The following is a 17,238-nucleotide window of genomic DNA, read 5'->3' on the forward strand; positions in this document are numbered from 1 at the left end:
AACTAGTTATCCTTTTATTATCTCACAGAATACGAAGAAAAATGCAATATTACAATAAGAAAATCAATCTAAACGTCTCTCTTTGGTGGAATTTACACAGCACATTCTCATCCGATTATAGTCACATATGGAAAATTAAGTGTCAGTGAAGAGTCACCTGCACAAAGGATCCTTGCCTTTGAGCTTTGACAAAACTTTGAATAATAATGTGACTATGATTTCGGAGTCAAGCCTCATTTTTAGTCAATAGAACTTGTGAATATTAATTGCTCTGTTTAGCATCTTCTGTGCGTAATAAACTTATCGCAAAAGAAAAATAGTCATGGTATTTAGAGAACATCCCAAAGAACCTTTTATATCTTCCCTATGTCCCCAGATGGTCCAAAGGCATGCTAATTGTGAACAGCATTGTGTGCAATATTAGTGCAGTGCATTTAAAAAAAAAATAAAAAGGTAATGGTAAAGCAGAAAAAACTTGGTTGCATTTCTGTTAACTGTGCCCTTAGACATTCTCAAGAAAATAGAGACAGAAATCCTGAGTTGATTGAGCTCTGAAAAAGTAACATAAACCAGAAACCCAAGCCTGTGAAAAGGAACGAAAAGGACATAAAATCATCAGAGAATGTGGTTTAGTTACAAGAAACAATTAACATTTAAATGCCTTCTTTATGTGAGGCATTTGTTTGCACTTCAAAACAGCCCTATGAGATTAATATTTTATTATATTCATTTAAAAAATAAGGAAACAGGGTTCAAAAACATTTCAGTAACTTGTGCAAGTTTGTAATTGATAGAGAGCTAAGATTTCTATTCAGCTAAATTCAGAGCCCCAAATCGTGAGCAACCACAAAACATAATGCCCATAGCTCAGAAACTTTTGGCCAGCATCTCAGAGATCATTCTGGGAGAAGAGCTGCATCATGTGCCTGAGGCAGGGCGCACAGGATAGTTGGCCCTGGAATGAACAATGAGAGAAGCAAGACAAAGGTGGTTTCCACATGATGCCAAAGCAACCACTCACTTTTCCCTGTTTAGTTAAAATGCTGATTGATGCATGGGACCGAGGAGGGGGTAATGGGATTAATCAAAAGAATTATTTGACTTAGTTAGTAGCTGCTTAACTTAGAGATTGGATAATCTATCAGGCAGTCCCATGCACGTCTCATTGCATGGAAAGATTCAAAATGCCCAATGAAATCCTCCGTGAATGAAAACCATCAAATGTATTATTCCTCAAGAGAAGGCAATGATGTCTCATACTCTGGAAAGTTTTATTATCCACAGTAACTGGAGGAGTTGAAATCATTCATGCTTGCCAATGTAACAGCCATGCCCTGAGAAACCAGACTCTAAGACTGACCATCAGGGAAACAGGGATCTATACTCAGGTACCAGAAATACTATTTGAAGAACAGAAATTACATACCAGAACACTCTGGAAAAATAGTAGAATTATTTTTGTAATTCACTTTAAAAATTTGATTCTGTTTCATACTCAGTAATATTCTATCTCTATTTCCAACTGGCAAAAGTCTCACAATTCTTATATTTTTATGCCAATTTATCCTAAGTAATATTTGTAAAAATCCTATGAAAATCTTTGTGCATTTGTCATCTTACTTAGATTTAAAATACTCTTCCATAGTAAGAGAAATGTTTCCTGAAGCAGCCTGACTCTAGCATCCAAACTGGAGGCGCTATGTGAAAACACAGAATTCTTTGCCTCATCCCACCAGGGGTACTGAGTGGGGGTGTCTGGGCACAGACCCCAGGAATTTACACTGTAACTACTCAACTGTCACTGATGCTTCTTGTACATGGTGAAATCTGAGAACCACTGAACTAAGCAATCACCTTCCTTGTTACATGGTGTTCCAAGTTGACGTAGATACAATTTACAATAAATCTGAAATTCTGTTTGGGTCTTAAGTAAGTTTCCCATAATGTCTGTTTCCTGATTAAATATCCAGTGATATTGCAAAAACAAAAAACCAAAAACAAAACCCAAAAAACATTGTTTAATATTGTTTCCCACACCTCATGAAAGAGAGAGGGCTAGTAGAAGACCACCCTACACACATACATGCACACGCACACACACACGCACACAAGAGGAAATCTGGGGAGATGCAGAGTAGTGACAGCAACGTGTCATTTCACACTGACTAGGAAGAACTGGTTAAACCTACCGTATTTATCAATGTAAATTACCTACCACGTATATTCCTTTTCTCAGTATTAAGGAGGAAGTATCTTCTTACCATTATTTTCCAACTTGATTACCAAGATCATACTGGCAGCAGAAGTTTTCTAGGTAAGACATCAGCAGAAATACCTATCTTCCTATTCTCCCTGCTTGCCCCATTAGGAAATCACGGGCCCTTTCCTGAGATGTAATTATGGGAAATATTCCAGAATCATTCTAAGGTTTGGTTACTAATAGGACACAATATGGAAGATCAAAGAGGGAGAAGTTATAATTAGAAGATATTGTGGTCACCTCTGCCATATTCTCAGTTTTTTAAATAAGAAACTTCTGGTGGGCTTGATTGTTAAATGCAAATTCCTGGGTCTCAACTCCAAACTTCTTTTCTCAAAATTTCCAGGGGAGAGATCTGATATTTGCTTATGATTTGGGAGATTCTGGGGAAAACTTGCTGCAATTGGGAATCAAATAGGGGAATCTACATGGAGCTTGAGACGCCTTCAGATGACCCAGATGAAATACTACACATGCAGCTGAAATGAGGTTTGGCATTGGAGAGCAAGACTAGTGATGTCATGTGTGTAGAAGGGAGAGTTGAAGCTACAGGATAATGAATATAACAAGGGATAGAAGGTAAAAATTAAAAAGGACTAGGAATATATAGAACTCCTTAACTTAAGAGTTTTCAACTATAAAACTGATGTGAAGTTGAAAACTAAGTAGTAATATTTTCTCAGAGTCTGCAAAATGGTCAAAATTACTTAAGCTGTAGAAAGAATTCCTAGCAGGGGCAGAAAAACTCCAAATGTTCACTATGTCAGGAAACCAACCACCACTGTCCTGCCTCGCCTCCAAATTTATAGCTTCGTATTTGGAAGTATATTTATAGGTTATAAAACTTATCACAGGCAAACCTGGTGCACTACTTAAATTTAACCTAAAATTATTCTGAAGCATAACTATATTTATTTCTAAAAGCTAGGAATATTCATACTATTTTATACGCATGTAGAATTTAAGAGATAATGTTTCTTTTTGACTTTTCTTCTAGATCATCTTTAAACTCCAACACTATGTAATACCAAATATTTTAAAGATTTTACATTATTTTAAAGATAATATTTTGTACCATTTAATGTTCAGCCTTTCTTAAAATAAATATTTTGTTCAGATTTATACATATTGATCATGAACTCAGATAATTTGGTTTAATTGGATTTTTCTTGAATTATTCTCTTGCATAATAGTTTATGAACGAACAATATATAGAAATAAACCAAAAGGTATCTTTCTCAGAAACTATAGAACAATAAAGTTGGGAAAACAATTTTTAAAAATATTTACACCAATTCATGAATAGAATGTTTCTAATTCATTTGAAAGAGAAAGTAAAAATATTGGGAATAATAATACAAAAATTGCTAAGTGGGTTTTTAAATTTTGTTTTTTATGTTATTTACCATGTGCCAAGTGCTGTGCTAACTTCTTGCCTGAATTATTTGTATTAATCCTCACCACAATCTTAGGTGGTTATTTCAGTTACAGAGATTAAGAAATTCACTCATTTAAGAAACGCTATACACCACCAGAGATGCAGCGGTAGTTTGCCCCAGATTTCTCTCATCCTCTGCTTTTAACTACTATGGGAATTTGCCTTACAAGCTTGTGACCCTTAAGAGCCTTATGACCCTGTTGAAAACATTCTGGGTTACATGTATCTCTGATCTAACCCCTAACGCCTGACTCCAAAGATGAGTGCAGCAGGACATGTCTTCAGATCTCCATGGTAGGAAAAGTGGACCCAGCTTTTGAAAATAACTGAGCCAATGTTGGTTAAAGTTCCTCAGAGACCTCTGCTTTGTCTAGCACGGAGCATAACTATTGCCTTCTATGCTCAGAGAGTTTATGGTTTATAAAACAATGCTAAAAACTAAAAATCCTGGAAGAAATAGAGTGGTCCTATAATCCTCTCATGGAGAGTATCTTCCCTTTCCTGCCCAAGACCCTCTGAGTGGCATCTTAAAGAACTCAGTGCTCATGACCCCCACATGTTGTCCCCATCAGGGCTGCTCCTCCATGCTCCTCCTCTTTCCTTCATAGCAACCCATGCTGGGCGACAGCCCCTCCACATTCATGCACCTGACCAAGCCTGCACAGCCTTCATGTTCTTATTCCTGTCACTGTTCTCTGCTGAGCAAGTCAGGCCTGACCTGCCCTCTCCATTCTCACTCCTATGGCTACTGCCATCCTTGGCACAGATTCTTAAGGCAAAAGCTTGGAAAACTTAAAAATCAGGATCTTCTTTTAGGGCAGTGATTTACATTTATGCTCATATTTATTCACCATTCAGTTAACATTTGTTTAGTATGTAAGTACCTAATTACTCTGTCCTAGGACATTCACGGACTACTTAACTTGGTACATCTACAGTGTGTGCTTTAGAGGAAATCACACATGGTGAAAACTCAAATGAAAGAACTAAAATATGAATGAAACCATGGGCATATGGGAAAATGTAGAGGATTCATAAAGCAAATGTACCTCCCAAGGCCTGGTTTTCCAAAGCCTTGCAGTTTCAAATACTGACCTTGCAAAGGACCAGAAATTTCCCCCAGGCTATTGAGTCTCTGTTGCAAGGTAAGAATCATAACACAGCAAGGCTTCTGGTTCTCAGACAGACAAGTTACTAATTGATATGTAAAGTTACTGAAAAGCTGCTAGAGGGAAAAGGAATGTTGGCTAAATCAAGCCTTTGTTAGTGGATCACTTAATTGCCTAACAGAATGTCATCTGACTTGTTTTTACTGAATGTTACCAGCTTCTATTGTAAAACTTGTTAAACTGTAGTTAGCAAAACCCAACCTATGTCTCTTCCTGTAATTTCTTGGTCTGGAGAATAAATGCAGGAAGAGAACCCCAATTCATGGTTAATTTCCCAAATGGAAGGAATGCCTCATGCTTGAGGGTCCTGGGATATTAACCCCTTTCTGGGGCTTCTCACTGCTCAAAAGAGATGGGCTTTGAGTAATCTTTGGTGGCTCCATCACCCAGGGGAAAAGGAGTGATAAATCCATGGGAGGCAAAGCAACAGGAAAAGGCCTGAGAGGAAATCAAAATTTCGCAAAGACCATGCATTTCTGAAGACAGGCCAAAATGAGGTTTTCATGTACATGACAAGTAAAATTACGAATTATTTTAGGTGAATAACCTGAAAATTAATAGGTAAATATAAAAAAGCCATTTTCATAAACCTATGATCAATATACTCAGAAAACAATATCTTTTCAAATTGATGTCATATATTCAATTTAAAATGTGTTACAACCTGAAAAATGCCTTCAAAATTGTCCAGAAAAGAATAATAGCCATTACTGAATTTCAGAGACAGATTAGAGGAGGCCATATCATCAATAAAGAGACTGATAATTGAGTCAGTGATGCTACACTTTGCACTCGGTGAGACTACTATATCATCATTCAGTGATTTAATTTGCCTTGAAAGGAGTCGGATGGATGAATTGATTTTTCAAATAACTTTCTGTTCTCCACATTATTCTGCCAAAGCTTTATTTAAATCTGTAAGCTACTTTCAATTAAAGACACAGTTATGTCAACAGAATAAGACACATTTTTTAATTCAGCTTAATTTTTTTCAAGATAGAAATGAAAAGATTGAACTTTAAGGAATTAAAAATGTTTTCACTTACCATAGCCAATAGGCAACGAGATCCTCCAGGTGCAGTCTAAGTTGTTGGGGTAAGAACCCGGGAACCCTGGGCTCAGGATCACTCCCCCTGTGTTGCTCAAGGTCCCTCCACAGGTCGCTGTTAAATGGACAATGGCCATCAGTCCCATGGGTTCTCACTTTCTCCCAAGAATACTTATTCCAACCTGCTCTGCTCACCTTGTTAAGGAGAGCAAGTCTTCAGAATTGAATTCTGCCCCTAATTATAGCACATGGCATGATGCAGCATGCTTTGGTTATTTATGGGCTTAGCTCTCCCTCTTGACTGTGAACTGCTTAAGAATAGAGGCCGCTCTTCAACTTGTATCTTGTGGTGCTCCGAGACTCTCAGCAAAGGTTAGTCCATTTAATGTTTGTATTCTAGCCAGGCATCAGACTGGCTTCAGCTTATCAGCTGCTATTTACTGAGTGGTAGTATTAGTGACTATTCATTGATCATTAACTATGTGCTACCTACTGTGCTGAGAAAAATATATTACATCACTTAATTCTCATAACAACTCTAAAAAGTTGGTATTATGACTACCCCACCTTACAGATAAGGAAAACAAGCCTTGAAGAGATCAAAAAATGTCTAAAGTTATATGCCTGGTAAACTGCACAGCCAGAATTTTGCCAGAACCCAAGTTTTAACCAGGACATATTACTGTCAGATTTGTTTTCAATTCTGGAACGCAGTTAACTGTAACCACTTTCTCCCCAAGAAATTGTACGTTGCCATGATGCATTTGAAAATAAGCACCTGAATCTGGCCTTATCTTGGTTATTCAGATGTTGTAAGATTATATCTGACGTTTCACTACAAAGAAACATGATCAATTTAATAACACACATGCCAAATGATGTACATTGGAGCCTATGAAATTCTGACATCTGGCCTATTAAGATGGCAATTTTTTATATTTCAAACTAATAATGTAAATGATGCCATTTCTTTTCAAAAAACCACATGAAAAGGCTTTATTCTTATTCTAACAATGCTCACATTAGGCAAAATATTTTAGACAAAATATTTTTTGGAAGCCCTTTTTCAGAGGTCCCTCAGAACCTGTTGTGGAACCTTTGATTTATTTGTTTTTTTAATCATCCAGAAGAAAAATCTATTAATCCAGAGTAAATTTAATATGAGGAAATATCTAAAATTCAAGTCTAGTGAACATGTTAATTATTCAAGCCACAGCATCATATTCTGGGTTTCAAACATTGTGTAAATTAAAAAATGTAAGTTACAAAAATTAAAAAGTATATTTTGGGGGTTTAAGACATAATTCCAGAAGAGTCTTGGACAACATCAATCTTGCCTTTATTTAGAGTATAATATCTAAGGGTGATTTCTTTGTGGAAGATATCAAGTATTTGGAAGGGTCGGTTCTGGTTTGCCCTTTGTCCGTGAGTCTGTGAACTTTGTTGATGACACACTAGGGGCCCTTTGTGGAAGAACTAAGTACGTTTGATAATAATACCCCTTCCCGTATGGCTCTCATAACCTGCAATGAGAGTAGCTATGGCTACTCAACTACAGGGAAGACAAAAATGAAAAAGGCCAAATCAATGATGAAAACAGGAAAGCAAGGGTAAAAGAAAGGTAACATTTCCAAAAAAAGGCCTTTTGATTTTGAGCAAGCTTTCCATACATGTGGAATTATAAAACAGAAGCATCCATGTACATCTCCATCTGAGGACTGAGACAACCTTGCATGAATGCTGGCAAAGGTGTCCATGTGATAGAAGCCATCATCAATATTAATATCTGTGTTTACCACAGGCCAACTCTCAGTATGATGGGAGACCCACATGCATACATCTCCTGTCAAACATACAATAATCACCTAATCACCTGAATATGTTGTTATGACCACATGTAATACTTTTTTGTTCGTCTAACAAGCTAAGAATCAATGTATGAGCATAAAAATAGAGTTTTCAAAAGACATGTATCGATTTTTTTGCTTTGCAATATTTTCAGAACTGGACCTCCGGACTTGTATTTTACATTGGTTCAACGTGACTGTCAGTATCAGCCTTCTTCTCAGTGCTTACCTGTCCTCATTTGGCCAACTCCTTCCTCCTGCTGAGCACTCTCCCTCCATGCCAGGGCCTTTCTTATATAGGTAAATAATGTCTTTAGAGAGTTATTGGTAAATATGGTATTTCTAAAGGCCAATGTGTTTATATCTATAAAATAGCTAGGAACCTTACATTTTACTGGATTTATATATCTCGTTTCATGCAGATTCCTGTTTTGTTTTGTTTTGTTTTGGGTAAGAATATATAGAATTTTTACTCAAGGGCACAGGCTATGCTCTGCTGAGGAGCTCCACGGTGCTGTGACACAGGGAGGTGTGGGGCCACCTGCTCCATTGTGAATGCCAGCATGGCTGTGGGACCTGGCAAACTGCTTGACCACTCTGGGGCCTCTTCTGATATTCAAAACAGTCAATATTGTTTAAGATCTGAGAACAATGCTTGACACTTAGTAACTTCTAGAGCAGTGGATTTATATACACCATCTTCATTAGTACTACTATTTAAAAAAAAAAAATAGGACATGAGATTTCCAGAAGCTAATAAGTAAAATATTGCTTCACTACAGATTTCTAATACTAAAGTGTCCCAGCTTGGGTTAATCTAAAGCTAACAGTAACAAAAACCTTCCAATCTCTCAAATTAGTCTTTGAGATTTATCATGGGTCATGTGTAAGAAATGCAAAATCTTTCTCCATACCTTGAAAAGAGTTACAAGCTGATGTATTTTCAACATTTGCTAACATATGAGGTATGTTAAATGTAAGATGAAAGTCAATTATATTTTGCTAAGATAACTATTCAAATAAAACATTTCCTTACATAATATAGAGTGACAGAGATAGCATTCTACTTGACTGAATGCCTGCTGGGAATTGATTTCATTTCAAAGTTTAAAATATTTCAATTCCCAAGTTTAAGGAAAAGCTTTTCATTTAAAAATAAACAGGAAGACTGATGTTCTGAGTAAGTGAAAGGTGGTAGTTCCTTCCTTCAAATCAAGGCTGGAATGTTAAATCTTCACACAAATGACTTCATGTTTTTCAGTGATATATTAATGTAGCCATTTATTTTTACCTAGAAATAACTTTCATAAACTAAGACACTGGCCACTAAGAAACATTTTTCACTTGTAAACAAACATGCTTTGGTAAATGTAATATGGACAGGCATTTCCTGAGTGAGACTAACATAAAGGCTGAGGTTTTGTTTGCTTTACAGGTTTGGTGTGGTTTTATTTTCCTCTGTCACAATTCCATCTGTGTGCCATTCAAGACAGCTAAATCGTACATTATTAAAAGCCATTTAATACCCAAGATTTGTTCAAGATGTGGGAGAATTAGGCTGTCAAAAAATATGTCACAAAGAGGAATTACCTTGCTTTACCACCAACACACTATGCTGTCATATTTTTTGGCAAAATGAATCCTAAGCAGTATGAGAATAGCTCAGAGGACAGTTTTAAGGATCTACTGTGGCCTTTAAAATTGCCTGCATTTTTCCACATAGTCTGGCCTACTTTCTCCTGAAATGCCATCTGGCAGTATGGGGCCTCTGGGGCTAGCAATCTGGAGAAAAGGGGGGTCTGAGTGTGGCTCACAGCAAGACTTGAGTGTCAAAAGATTATGAGGGACTTTTAAAAGGTTGCCATTACAATGACCCATGCTCTCTGACAGTCATTCGTTTACTGATCAGCCTTGAATTGAAATTCTTGTGCACCTGCTATGTGCTGAAGGTCCAGTGATGAGTGGTGCCTAACTCTGTCACCAAAGTCCTTGGAGATTGTAGGGGGGGCAAATTAAATAATAGTGCTTTTATAGCTCCACACGAAGAGGTAGAATCAAGTGCATGGTGAGGTGCTGGCCCAGGTAGGGATGATTAATCACATCTGAAGGTTGGAATCTGGACAGGGCTGGGGTGAAGGGGAAGCTAAGGACACACTTCCCTTAGGTGTGAAATTCAAGAGGGTGCCTAAACTCTCCAATAATATTTTAACGAAGTACGTGAAAAAATTAAAATTATTGCAAAAAATCTATGATGAACAAAATATCGACATTTTCAATAAAGACAGTCAGAATTACTGATTGTTCCTTTTGCCTAGGGCTCTACCACAACTAGCACTGTCCTGAATGCTGAGAAGATGAGGGAAGGAATCACAGAGGATGATTGGATTCTTAAACAATGAGCAGAACTCTGTTGGGAGAAAGGAAGGAAAAGAATACAAAACATTGGGACAGCATATGCCATGAAGGTGTCAGCTGGTGTGGTAGACCTATAAGCCATACAGAAAAGCTGGGGCATGTTATTTTGGCCAGGGGGACTGGGTGCAGAGTAGGCAGGAAACTGAAGGACTTTAAGGGGGTAAATGTTAATAAGCTCATTCCCAAACTAAAGTTGGAGCATTGCTGAGCTATAGTTTAGAACCCTGTGGATACAGTGGTTTAGAAGAGGGGAGGCATTAGAGATAGAAATCACAAGGGAGAATGCAGCCACGTGGAAGGGTTGACATGAGTGAGAAATCATTTCAATTTGGTGAGTAAGCGAGAAATCTGAGATAACACCCAGATTTGTGGTTTAGTCAAAAAAGGTGCTTGATAACGGCACTCACTGAGGACGGGGTGCGTTTGAAGAAGCCAATTCGTATGTGCGTTGGGTGTACTGAGTGTTAAGTGACCCACAATGATTATGCTGAGACAGTACCTGATGAGTTCGTATGTTCACCTGAGCCATAGATATAGATTTCTGAATTGGACAGCAACATACAGGTGCTGCGTGAAGCTCTAGCCAGGTGAGGGGGATCAAAGAGCACCCTGACATTGCTGGCCTTTGCATTTCAGGGACTTCCTGTCCTGGGGGCAAACGATCACCACCTGTGATGCCAAGGGAATGATTAAAACTCCCATCAGATAATCTATGGTAAAGTTCATGGAAACTGAAGCATGGGTTCTTCCTCTTTAAGTACAGTGTCTGAAAGGCCTTTCCTCAAAGAGACAGGCAAGCCACAAGAGCAGTCACTGGGTCATCGGCAACAGGAAATACAGTCCCCCTTAAATCACTAACTTGTAATTCTGAATTTTGTTTCTAGAAACTTGGTTTTCTCGAGACTAAAGGCCTATACAGGGAACTGCTCAGACTTTCAGACCAGCTATATTCCTTCCTTCCTAGAAATACACTGTCCTTCTGATGCAAATGTAATTTGAGCTTGGTGCCTTGAGCTGGCAATCCAGTCCATGCAGGCTGACCCGGAGGTACCGAAACAGCTGAGCTACTGCATCCAGTGGGAGAAGATGCACCTTAAATTCTTGTGACACCTCTAGGCATTATGTTATTATTATATAGCAAATGTTTTGAGAGAAATTTAGAAGGCCATCATTTGAAGTCCAAGAGGAGAGCAAGTAGGCCACGCATGTCACTCATAGTATGTGTGCACGGAAACACCGTCACGGAAGGTATAGCCATACCAATGCAGAGGGGAGACGGGTAGTTCCAACGACGAACTGTTCCTGGCATACAAGAAATGTGGGAACGGCCCTGTAAAAGAAAATAAAATAAAACTGACATAACTGAAAATAGAGTATTTAAAGACTAAACACTCTTGTTTGTGAGACTATCTATACTTCCTTCACTGTCCTTTTTTAAAAGTTACAAATGTAAATAAAATTCAGAAATCATAAAACAAATTTCTACTAATGATTATCAAGGAATCCCATATTTTGAATCAACATAGAAAAAAAAAAATCATTCTGTTTTATAAAAACAAAATCTTGCAATGTCCCTTTAAATAGGCGATAGTTCTGCCAGGCTCCTTTCCTAATACCTAAAGAAGATTAATTGAACTGGGCAAAGCACATCTTTTTTTTTTTTTTTATTCCATCATCCGAATTCACAGCTTTTGGTCAGAGAGGCTGAAAATGATTCACAAATACTAGGTGTTGATTAAAAAGGGTAAAATGTCAGTGATACATGGTCTACTTGTGAAAAGGTAACTTCCTTGATTATCTGTGGTTACCAGTGACATGATCACCACAGTTCAGCAACAAACCGGGTCAGTTCTTCCTTTGTCATGGAAAAAGGAGACTTGATATTCATTTCATTACTAGACAGCCTCACAAGTTTTCAAATTAATATGCCTGCACTGAAATTAATCCTCATAACTCATGATTTCTTTGTCCTTTAAATACATGAAGTTTTTAACTTTCAACTTTCAAAGATGTTCTAGTCTTCCTCTTTTAAAAATCAACTATCAGAGATTAAATTCAGAGATGTTTTGTGCTAAAATCTCTCTTACAATTAAAAAGAAGTTAATATATGGGACCTCTGTGTGCAGTATATTTCTGATTTTTCCTTATTGTGACTCAGTGATCTTATTGACCAGGCTTACTTATCTCATGAATTTCCATTTGTCACCCACAATTGGCATGGAGGCAACTGAAAAACAAATCTTTAATTCATGTTAAATAATCCCAACCACATTGGGAATGCATCAAACAAGAACTTGCACTAATGCAGTTATCAATGGCAAATCGATTCCCTAAGCTTAGGAACATTTCATGCTCAATTCATCTGCCATAAAACTCATTTTTTCATACTTCTTGATATTTTTAAAAGGAGTTACAGTAAAGGAAGTCTATATTTATCTTTAAAGAAGACATTCTGGATAATGTTTTTGCTGCTATCACTCACACTGTGTATATTCTCTGATTCATTAAATAATCTTTAATAAATTTCTTTTTGCAGTATGGATAAACATAAAGTGCAAAAGCTTTTAAAACTCTCTATTGAAGAACACCAAGAAAATAGTCATTTGTTATCAGTCTAGGTCATATTCTGCTATTGATTCAGGTACCAACATTTCAGATGAGTGATTCCAGTTGATATTTTTGTAATGATTCAAAAACAAGACAGGACCCTGTGTATTTGTTTACTAGTTTTTACTCAAATGGGAATTTTCTTTTTTATGTTTTAAAGGAACACTAAAACAATTCTAGAGAAGCTGGAAATCACAAACCATTCAAATATTTAGGATTTACTTTCACTGTGTGATATCATGGCATGCCTATGAATCTCATATGTTTATAGACATTTATGTGTGAACTACACCAGACAATATGCTTTCCATGTAATTTATGTATGCTGTCATTCTAAATACACTAATTTGTTAGTGAAATTGTCAGTTGTTAGCGATTTTTAAAAATCCACAATTCTGTTTTGCTCATGTGAGTGATAAACAGCAGTTTGCAAACTCAAGGCTTAACATTGTTTGTAATGAAGAAAAAGGTAGCTTGTTTGCATTTGAAAAACAGAGCTAACAAGTGGTCTGTTTGGACTTTGCAAAAGTCTATCCGCAATCCTGTATCTGTAAGCAGCATATTAAACAATTCATTCTAAGAAATTCTTCTTTACTGAAGAATCCTTTCTATTACATTCTCTGAGAGTTTCAATATCACTTATAGAAGAAGGCTAACAGAAAATACAAAGACACATCATCAAGTAAAAAGAGGAACATCCATAAGCAAGAACAAGTATTAAAATATGGGAATTTAATAAAGAGAAATTGATATTTACATGATTTCAGTCAATTATAATGCAAACTCCCAAAAAAGTCATAAAAATGGCATGTTTTATACATTGAGGTGTCCCTCTAAATAAAACCTTTGAGTTATGACGCATAATAATTTATTCTGAAACATGTGACACAGGAAAGCTGTGACTTAAAGATCAGACTTTATAGTCTTAGTGTGCTTGGTTAAAAACTTATTTAGATAGCAGAACTCTCAGGAGAGCTCTCTCATGATAATTTCTCTACAGAAATTCTGGTTCTACGGTCCATCTTGTTGCAGAGTAAGAGCAATTAGTGTAGTGCCTACCAAGATCTCCATTACATACACTGTGGGCATTGTGGGCTTGTTTTTACAAAAGGAATTTTACATACTGATAATTGTTTGTGTTAATAGCAACAATCATTTTCATTTACTGATGCATTCTAGGTATCTTACAGATACTTTCTCTCAGCTTAAAGTTTACATCATATGGTTAATGGGGAATCACGTGAGGTTTTCTTTTTTTTCTTTTTTTTTTTTTTTTTTTGTCTTTTTCGTGACCAGGCACTCAGCCACTGAGTGCACCGGCCATTCCTATATAGGATCCGAACCCGTGGCCGGAGCGTTGCCGCGCTCCCAGCGCCGCACTCTCCCGAGTGCGCCACGGGCTCGGCCCCACATGAGGTTTTCTATATGAAGCACTGGGTGAAGCACTCCATCAGCATTCAGTATTTGCTAGCTGCTGCTGCTGTTGTTACTTGATCCAGTTCTACATGACATTTACCCCAACATATATGCAGAAATTGAATTATATGCAATGGTAATATTGCACTGCTGTATTGTTGCAAGTCTTTTCTGATGTTTACTTAGACTATTTCATTTAAGTTGTTACAGAGCATGGCTAAAAGAAATGTTTTTGAAAAACTATAAGCTTCAATGCTGTTATAAACATATAGCAGAAACAACTATATTACCTGAATTAAGTAAAGAGTAGAAACATCAGTAGGCTTAAATATTTCTCCTGGACTTTGGAATATACATGTTTAGATTATCAATTTTCATTGTTGGCAAGAAGAGTTATATAAGCATTATCCCAAATGATAGAAACTATTGTGGGAGTAAGTTTATTCATGTTTAAACCGGGAGGGGGGGGGAGACTAATCTTGCTATACATTAGTTTATAAAAAGTTTATAAGAACTTTTACATAAAATCTTTAGAACAAAAAAAAGGGTTTATAAAAAATTCTTCTTAATATTTTTGAAAATTATTTAAATCTACTATCTGAATGTCTTATTTACCTAGCACAGTCTAATGACAAAGTCGAATGATGATTTAATGAACTGAGTCATGAGAACAGTTTGCAAAGCAGGACAAGCACCTGAGTCAGAAGCATATCTGATAACTGGATGCCAGGGTAGAACTTTAAAGGAGACAGTGTCAATACTTTGCAGCTAGAATGTTCTCTACATAGGTACTGGGAGAACATACATTTTGAAATAAAATAATAGTGAAAAATAAAATGATTAGCTCTGAAAGGGTACTTTATCATTTAGAAACTATTTCTAAATGACGTTTAAGATTACCAACATGCATGATTTAATATGAATAGTTGATTCAAAAAGTAAGTGAGGAAAATATTTCTCTGAGTAAATTTTTATATATTTTTTTACCCATATACACATATATATGGGTAAAAATCTAGGAATTTAGCTTTAAGCCAGCTGCCCAAAGATTACCATGTTGAACGCACTTTATCACTGAAACACAAGAGACAGATACCTGCAGGGTGTACCCAGGCTCGCACTGAAAGGAGAGCACATCATTCACCATGTATCGGTCTCCTATTTTGATGCCATTGCTGGGAAGGGCTGGCTCTTGGCATGCAGCAAGACCTACAGCTATAGAAATGCAAAGACAAACACTGGAAATTAACAATATCAGCAGTATTCTTACTGTTTAAAAAATAAGTGATTTTTTTCTATTGCTCTCTTCATGTAGAAATGAACTTTAACTCTTTTTCTTGTTATCCTACCAAGAAGCCCTTAAGTAACTTTAAATGGAAGTTATGAGCTTACTCTTAAATATGAATTTATTTCATTTGCATCACGCAATGCACAAGGCCTTTTCTTTAAATAAGAAAACTTGTTACTTTAACTTTAGTATAAAACACCCTAATTCCAGTGCATACACATTTTAAAATATTCTTAAAAATTATGTTTCCTATTAAATGCAAAACCCCATGATATTGCTTTCTTGTTTTTGTTTTTCAAGTATACTTAGCAGTCTTTCTGAAAAAATTAAGTGTGAAACTGGGAATTCTGTTCTTCTATTAAAACATAATATGAAAACAAAATGTTTTATATTCAATACCTCTCTCTTCTCTCTCTTAAGGACAAAAAAATTTTCATGAACAGTCTGTTCTTCAGAAAACATGAACAATATTTACAGACCCTAAACCTAATGCTATAATCTGGCATTTCCTTAGGTGAAATTTCCTTCAGTTAAGGCACTCAAGATTTAAAAAAACAAATCCATCATATATTGGAATTTAGCCTAAAATATCAGATAAATTAACTTTAAGTATTATTTAACATGGATACCTCTTTGTATAAACCCTATCATAAGAATAAACATAATATGCAGTGATAGTATTTTATAGAATCAAAAATGCATTTTGGTTGGTCAAAGAGTACACACTTTCAGTTATAAGATGAACAAGTCTTGAGATTTTAAAATGTACAACATGACTGATGATGGATGTGTTAATTATGTTAATTAAAAAGTGCATTTGAAATGGCACTAAAGACTTGTTGATTGCAAATAATCTTTTGCATTATTCTAGCTTGTCTTGAAGCAATAGGGAGAAGGGTTTCTCTAGAATTCGAGCCAGAATAGAAAACAGTGCTGCAAAAATTAGCTACATAATTTCAAACCACAGAACATACTGAGTCTATATGGGATGAGTAGGTATGAAATGTGAGATAAAGTTTTTCTAACTGAAATAGATTTTTCTGTAAATATCTGTGTTTTTAGAAGTATAAAACACCGTATGTATTAAGCAGCAATATGTTTTATGCCTAGTACAGATTTTCAAGACATGTAGGGTTTTTCGTAGAAGACAAAACTGCTAAATATGAAAAAATACAATTTCTTAGGTCTTTAACTTGTTTTATTGTATAAGTCTAAAACCTCTCTCTTTTTCTAACTTTCTAACATAGATTACAACTACATTTAAATTCCATCCTTCTTTTCCTACCAGATTAGATTAGCAGGATCTACTGTATAACACTTAGTTGTTTATTTCACCCTGAAAAAAAAATGCTTAAAATATTGTTGGCACAAAATTTCTAACTACAATTGAAAATACTAAAAGTATAACTTATGATGATTTCACATCACCATCATTTTGGGATACTTCAAGTATACACCAGGTAGAAGAGAGAATGAAGACTATCATAACTCAAAAACGTTCTAAAAATGAGGGGAAACATTTTGAAATTAAAAAAAAAATAAATGTGACAAATATTTCAATATTAAATTCCAGTTACTAAATTCCCACCCTTTCTTTATGCATAAGATATGATGTGTTTTTACTTATTAACTGTATATGTTGATTTATATGCATTTATTGTATATTAATTTATTTTAATTTTGTCCTTCCCTGAATTCTATATCTAAATCCAACTTATCCTCTGAGGAAAAAATTGCATTTATATCTAAC

At 36.0% G+C, this 17,238-nt stretch overlaps 1 protein-coding gene across 1 annotated transcript in view; it reads right to left on the bottom strand.

The window, feature by feature from the left end:
• Positions 1 to 17,238, bottom strand: part of CSMD1 (CUB and Sushi multiple domains 1) — a 1,614,989-nt gene that overhangs the window by 193,004 nt on the left and 1,404,747 nt on the right. The window contains exons 38-40 of the mRNA XM_063099815.1: positions 15,297 to 15,415; positions 11,438 to 11,507; positions 5,914 to 6,030 (exon numbers count right to left, since the gene is read on the bottom strand). Coding sequence (XP_062955885.1) covers positions 5,914 to 6,030; positions 11,438 to 11,507; positions 15,297 to 15,415 — 306 coding nt within the window. The remainder of the gene's footprint in view (positions 1 to 5,913; positions 6,031 to 11,437; positions 11,508 to 15,296; positions 15,416 to 17,238) is intronic.

The sequence above is a fragment of the Cynocephalus volans genome, chromosome 1, assembly GCF_027409185.1.
Source record: "Cynocephalus volans isolate mCynVol1 chromosome 1, mCynVol1.pri, whole genome shotgun sequence".
Lineage (NCBI taxonomy): Eukaryota > Metazoa > Chordata > Mammalia > Dermoptera > Cynocephalidae > Cynocephalus > Cynocephalus volans.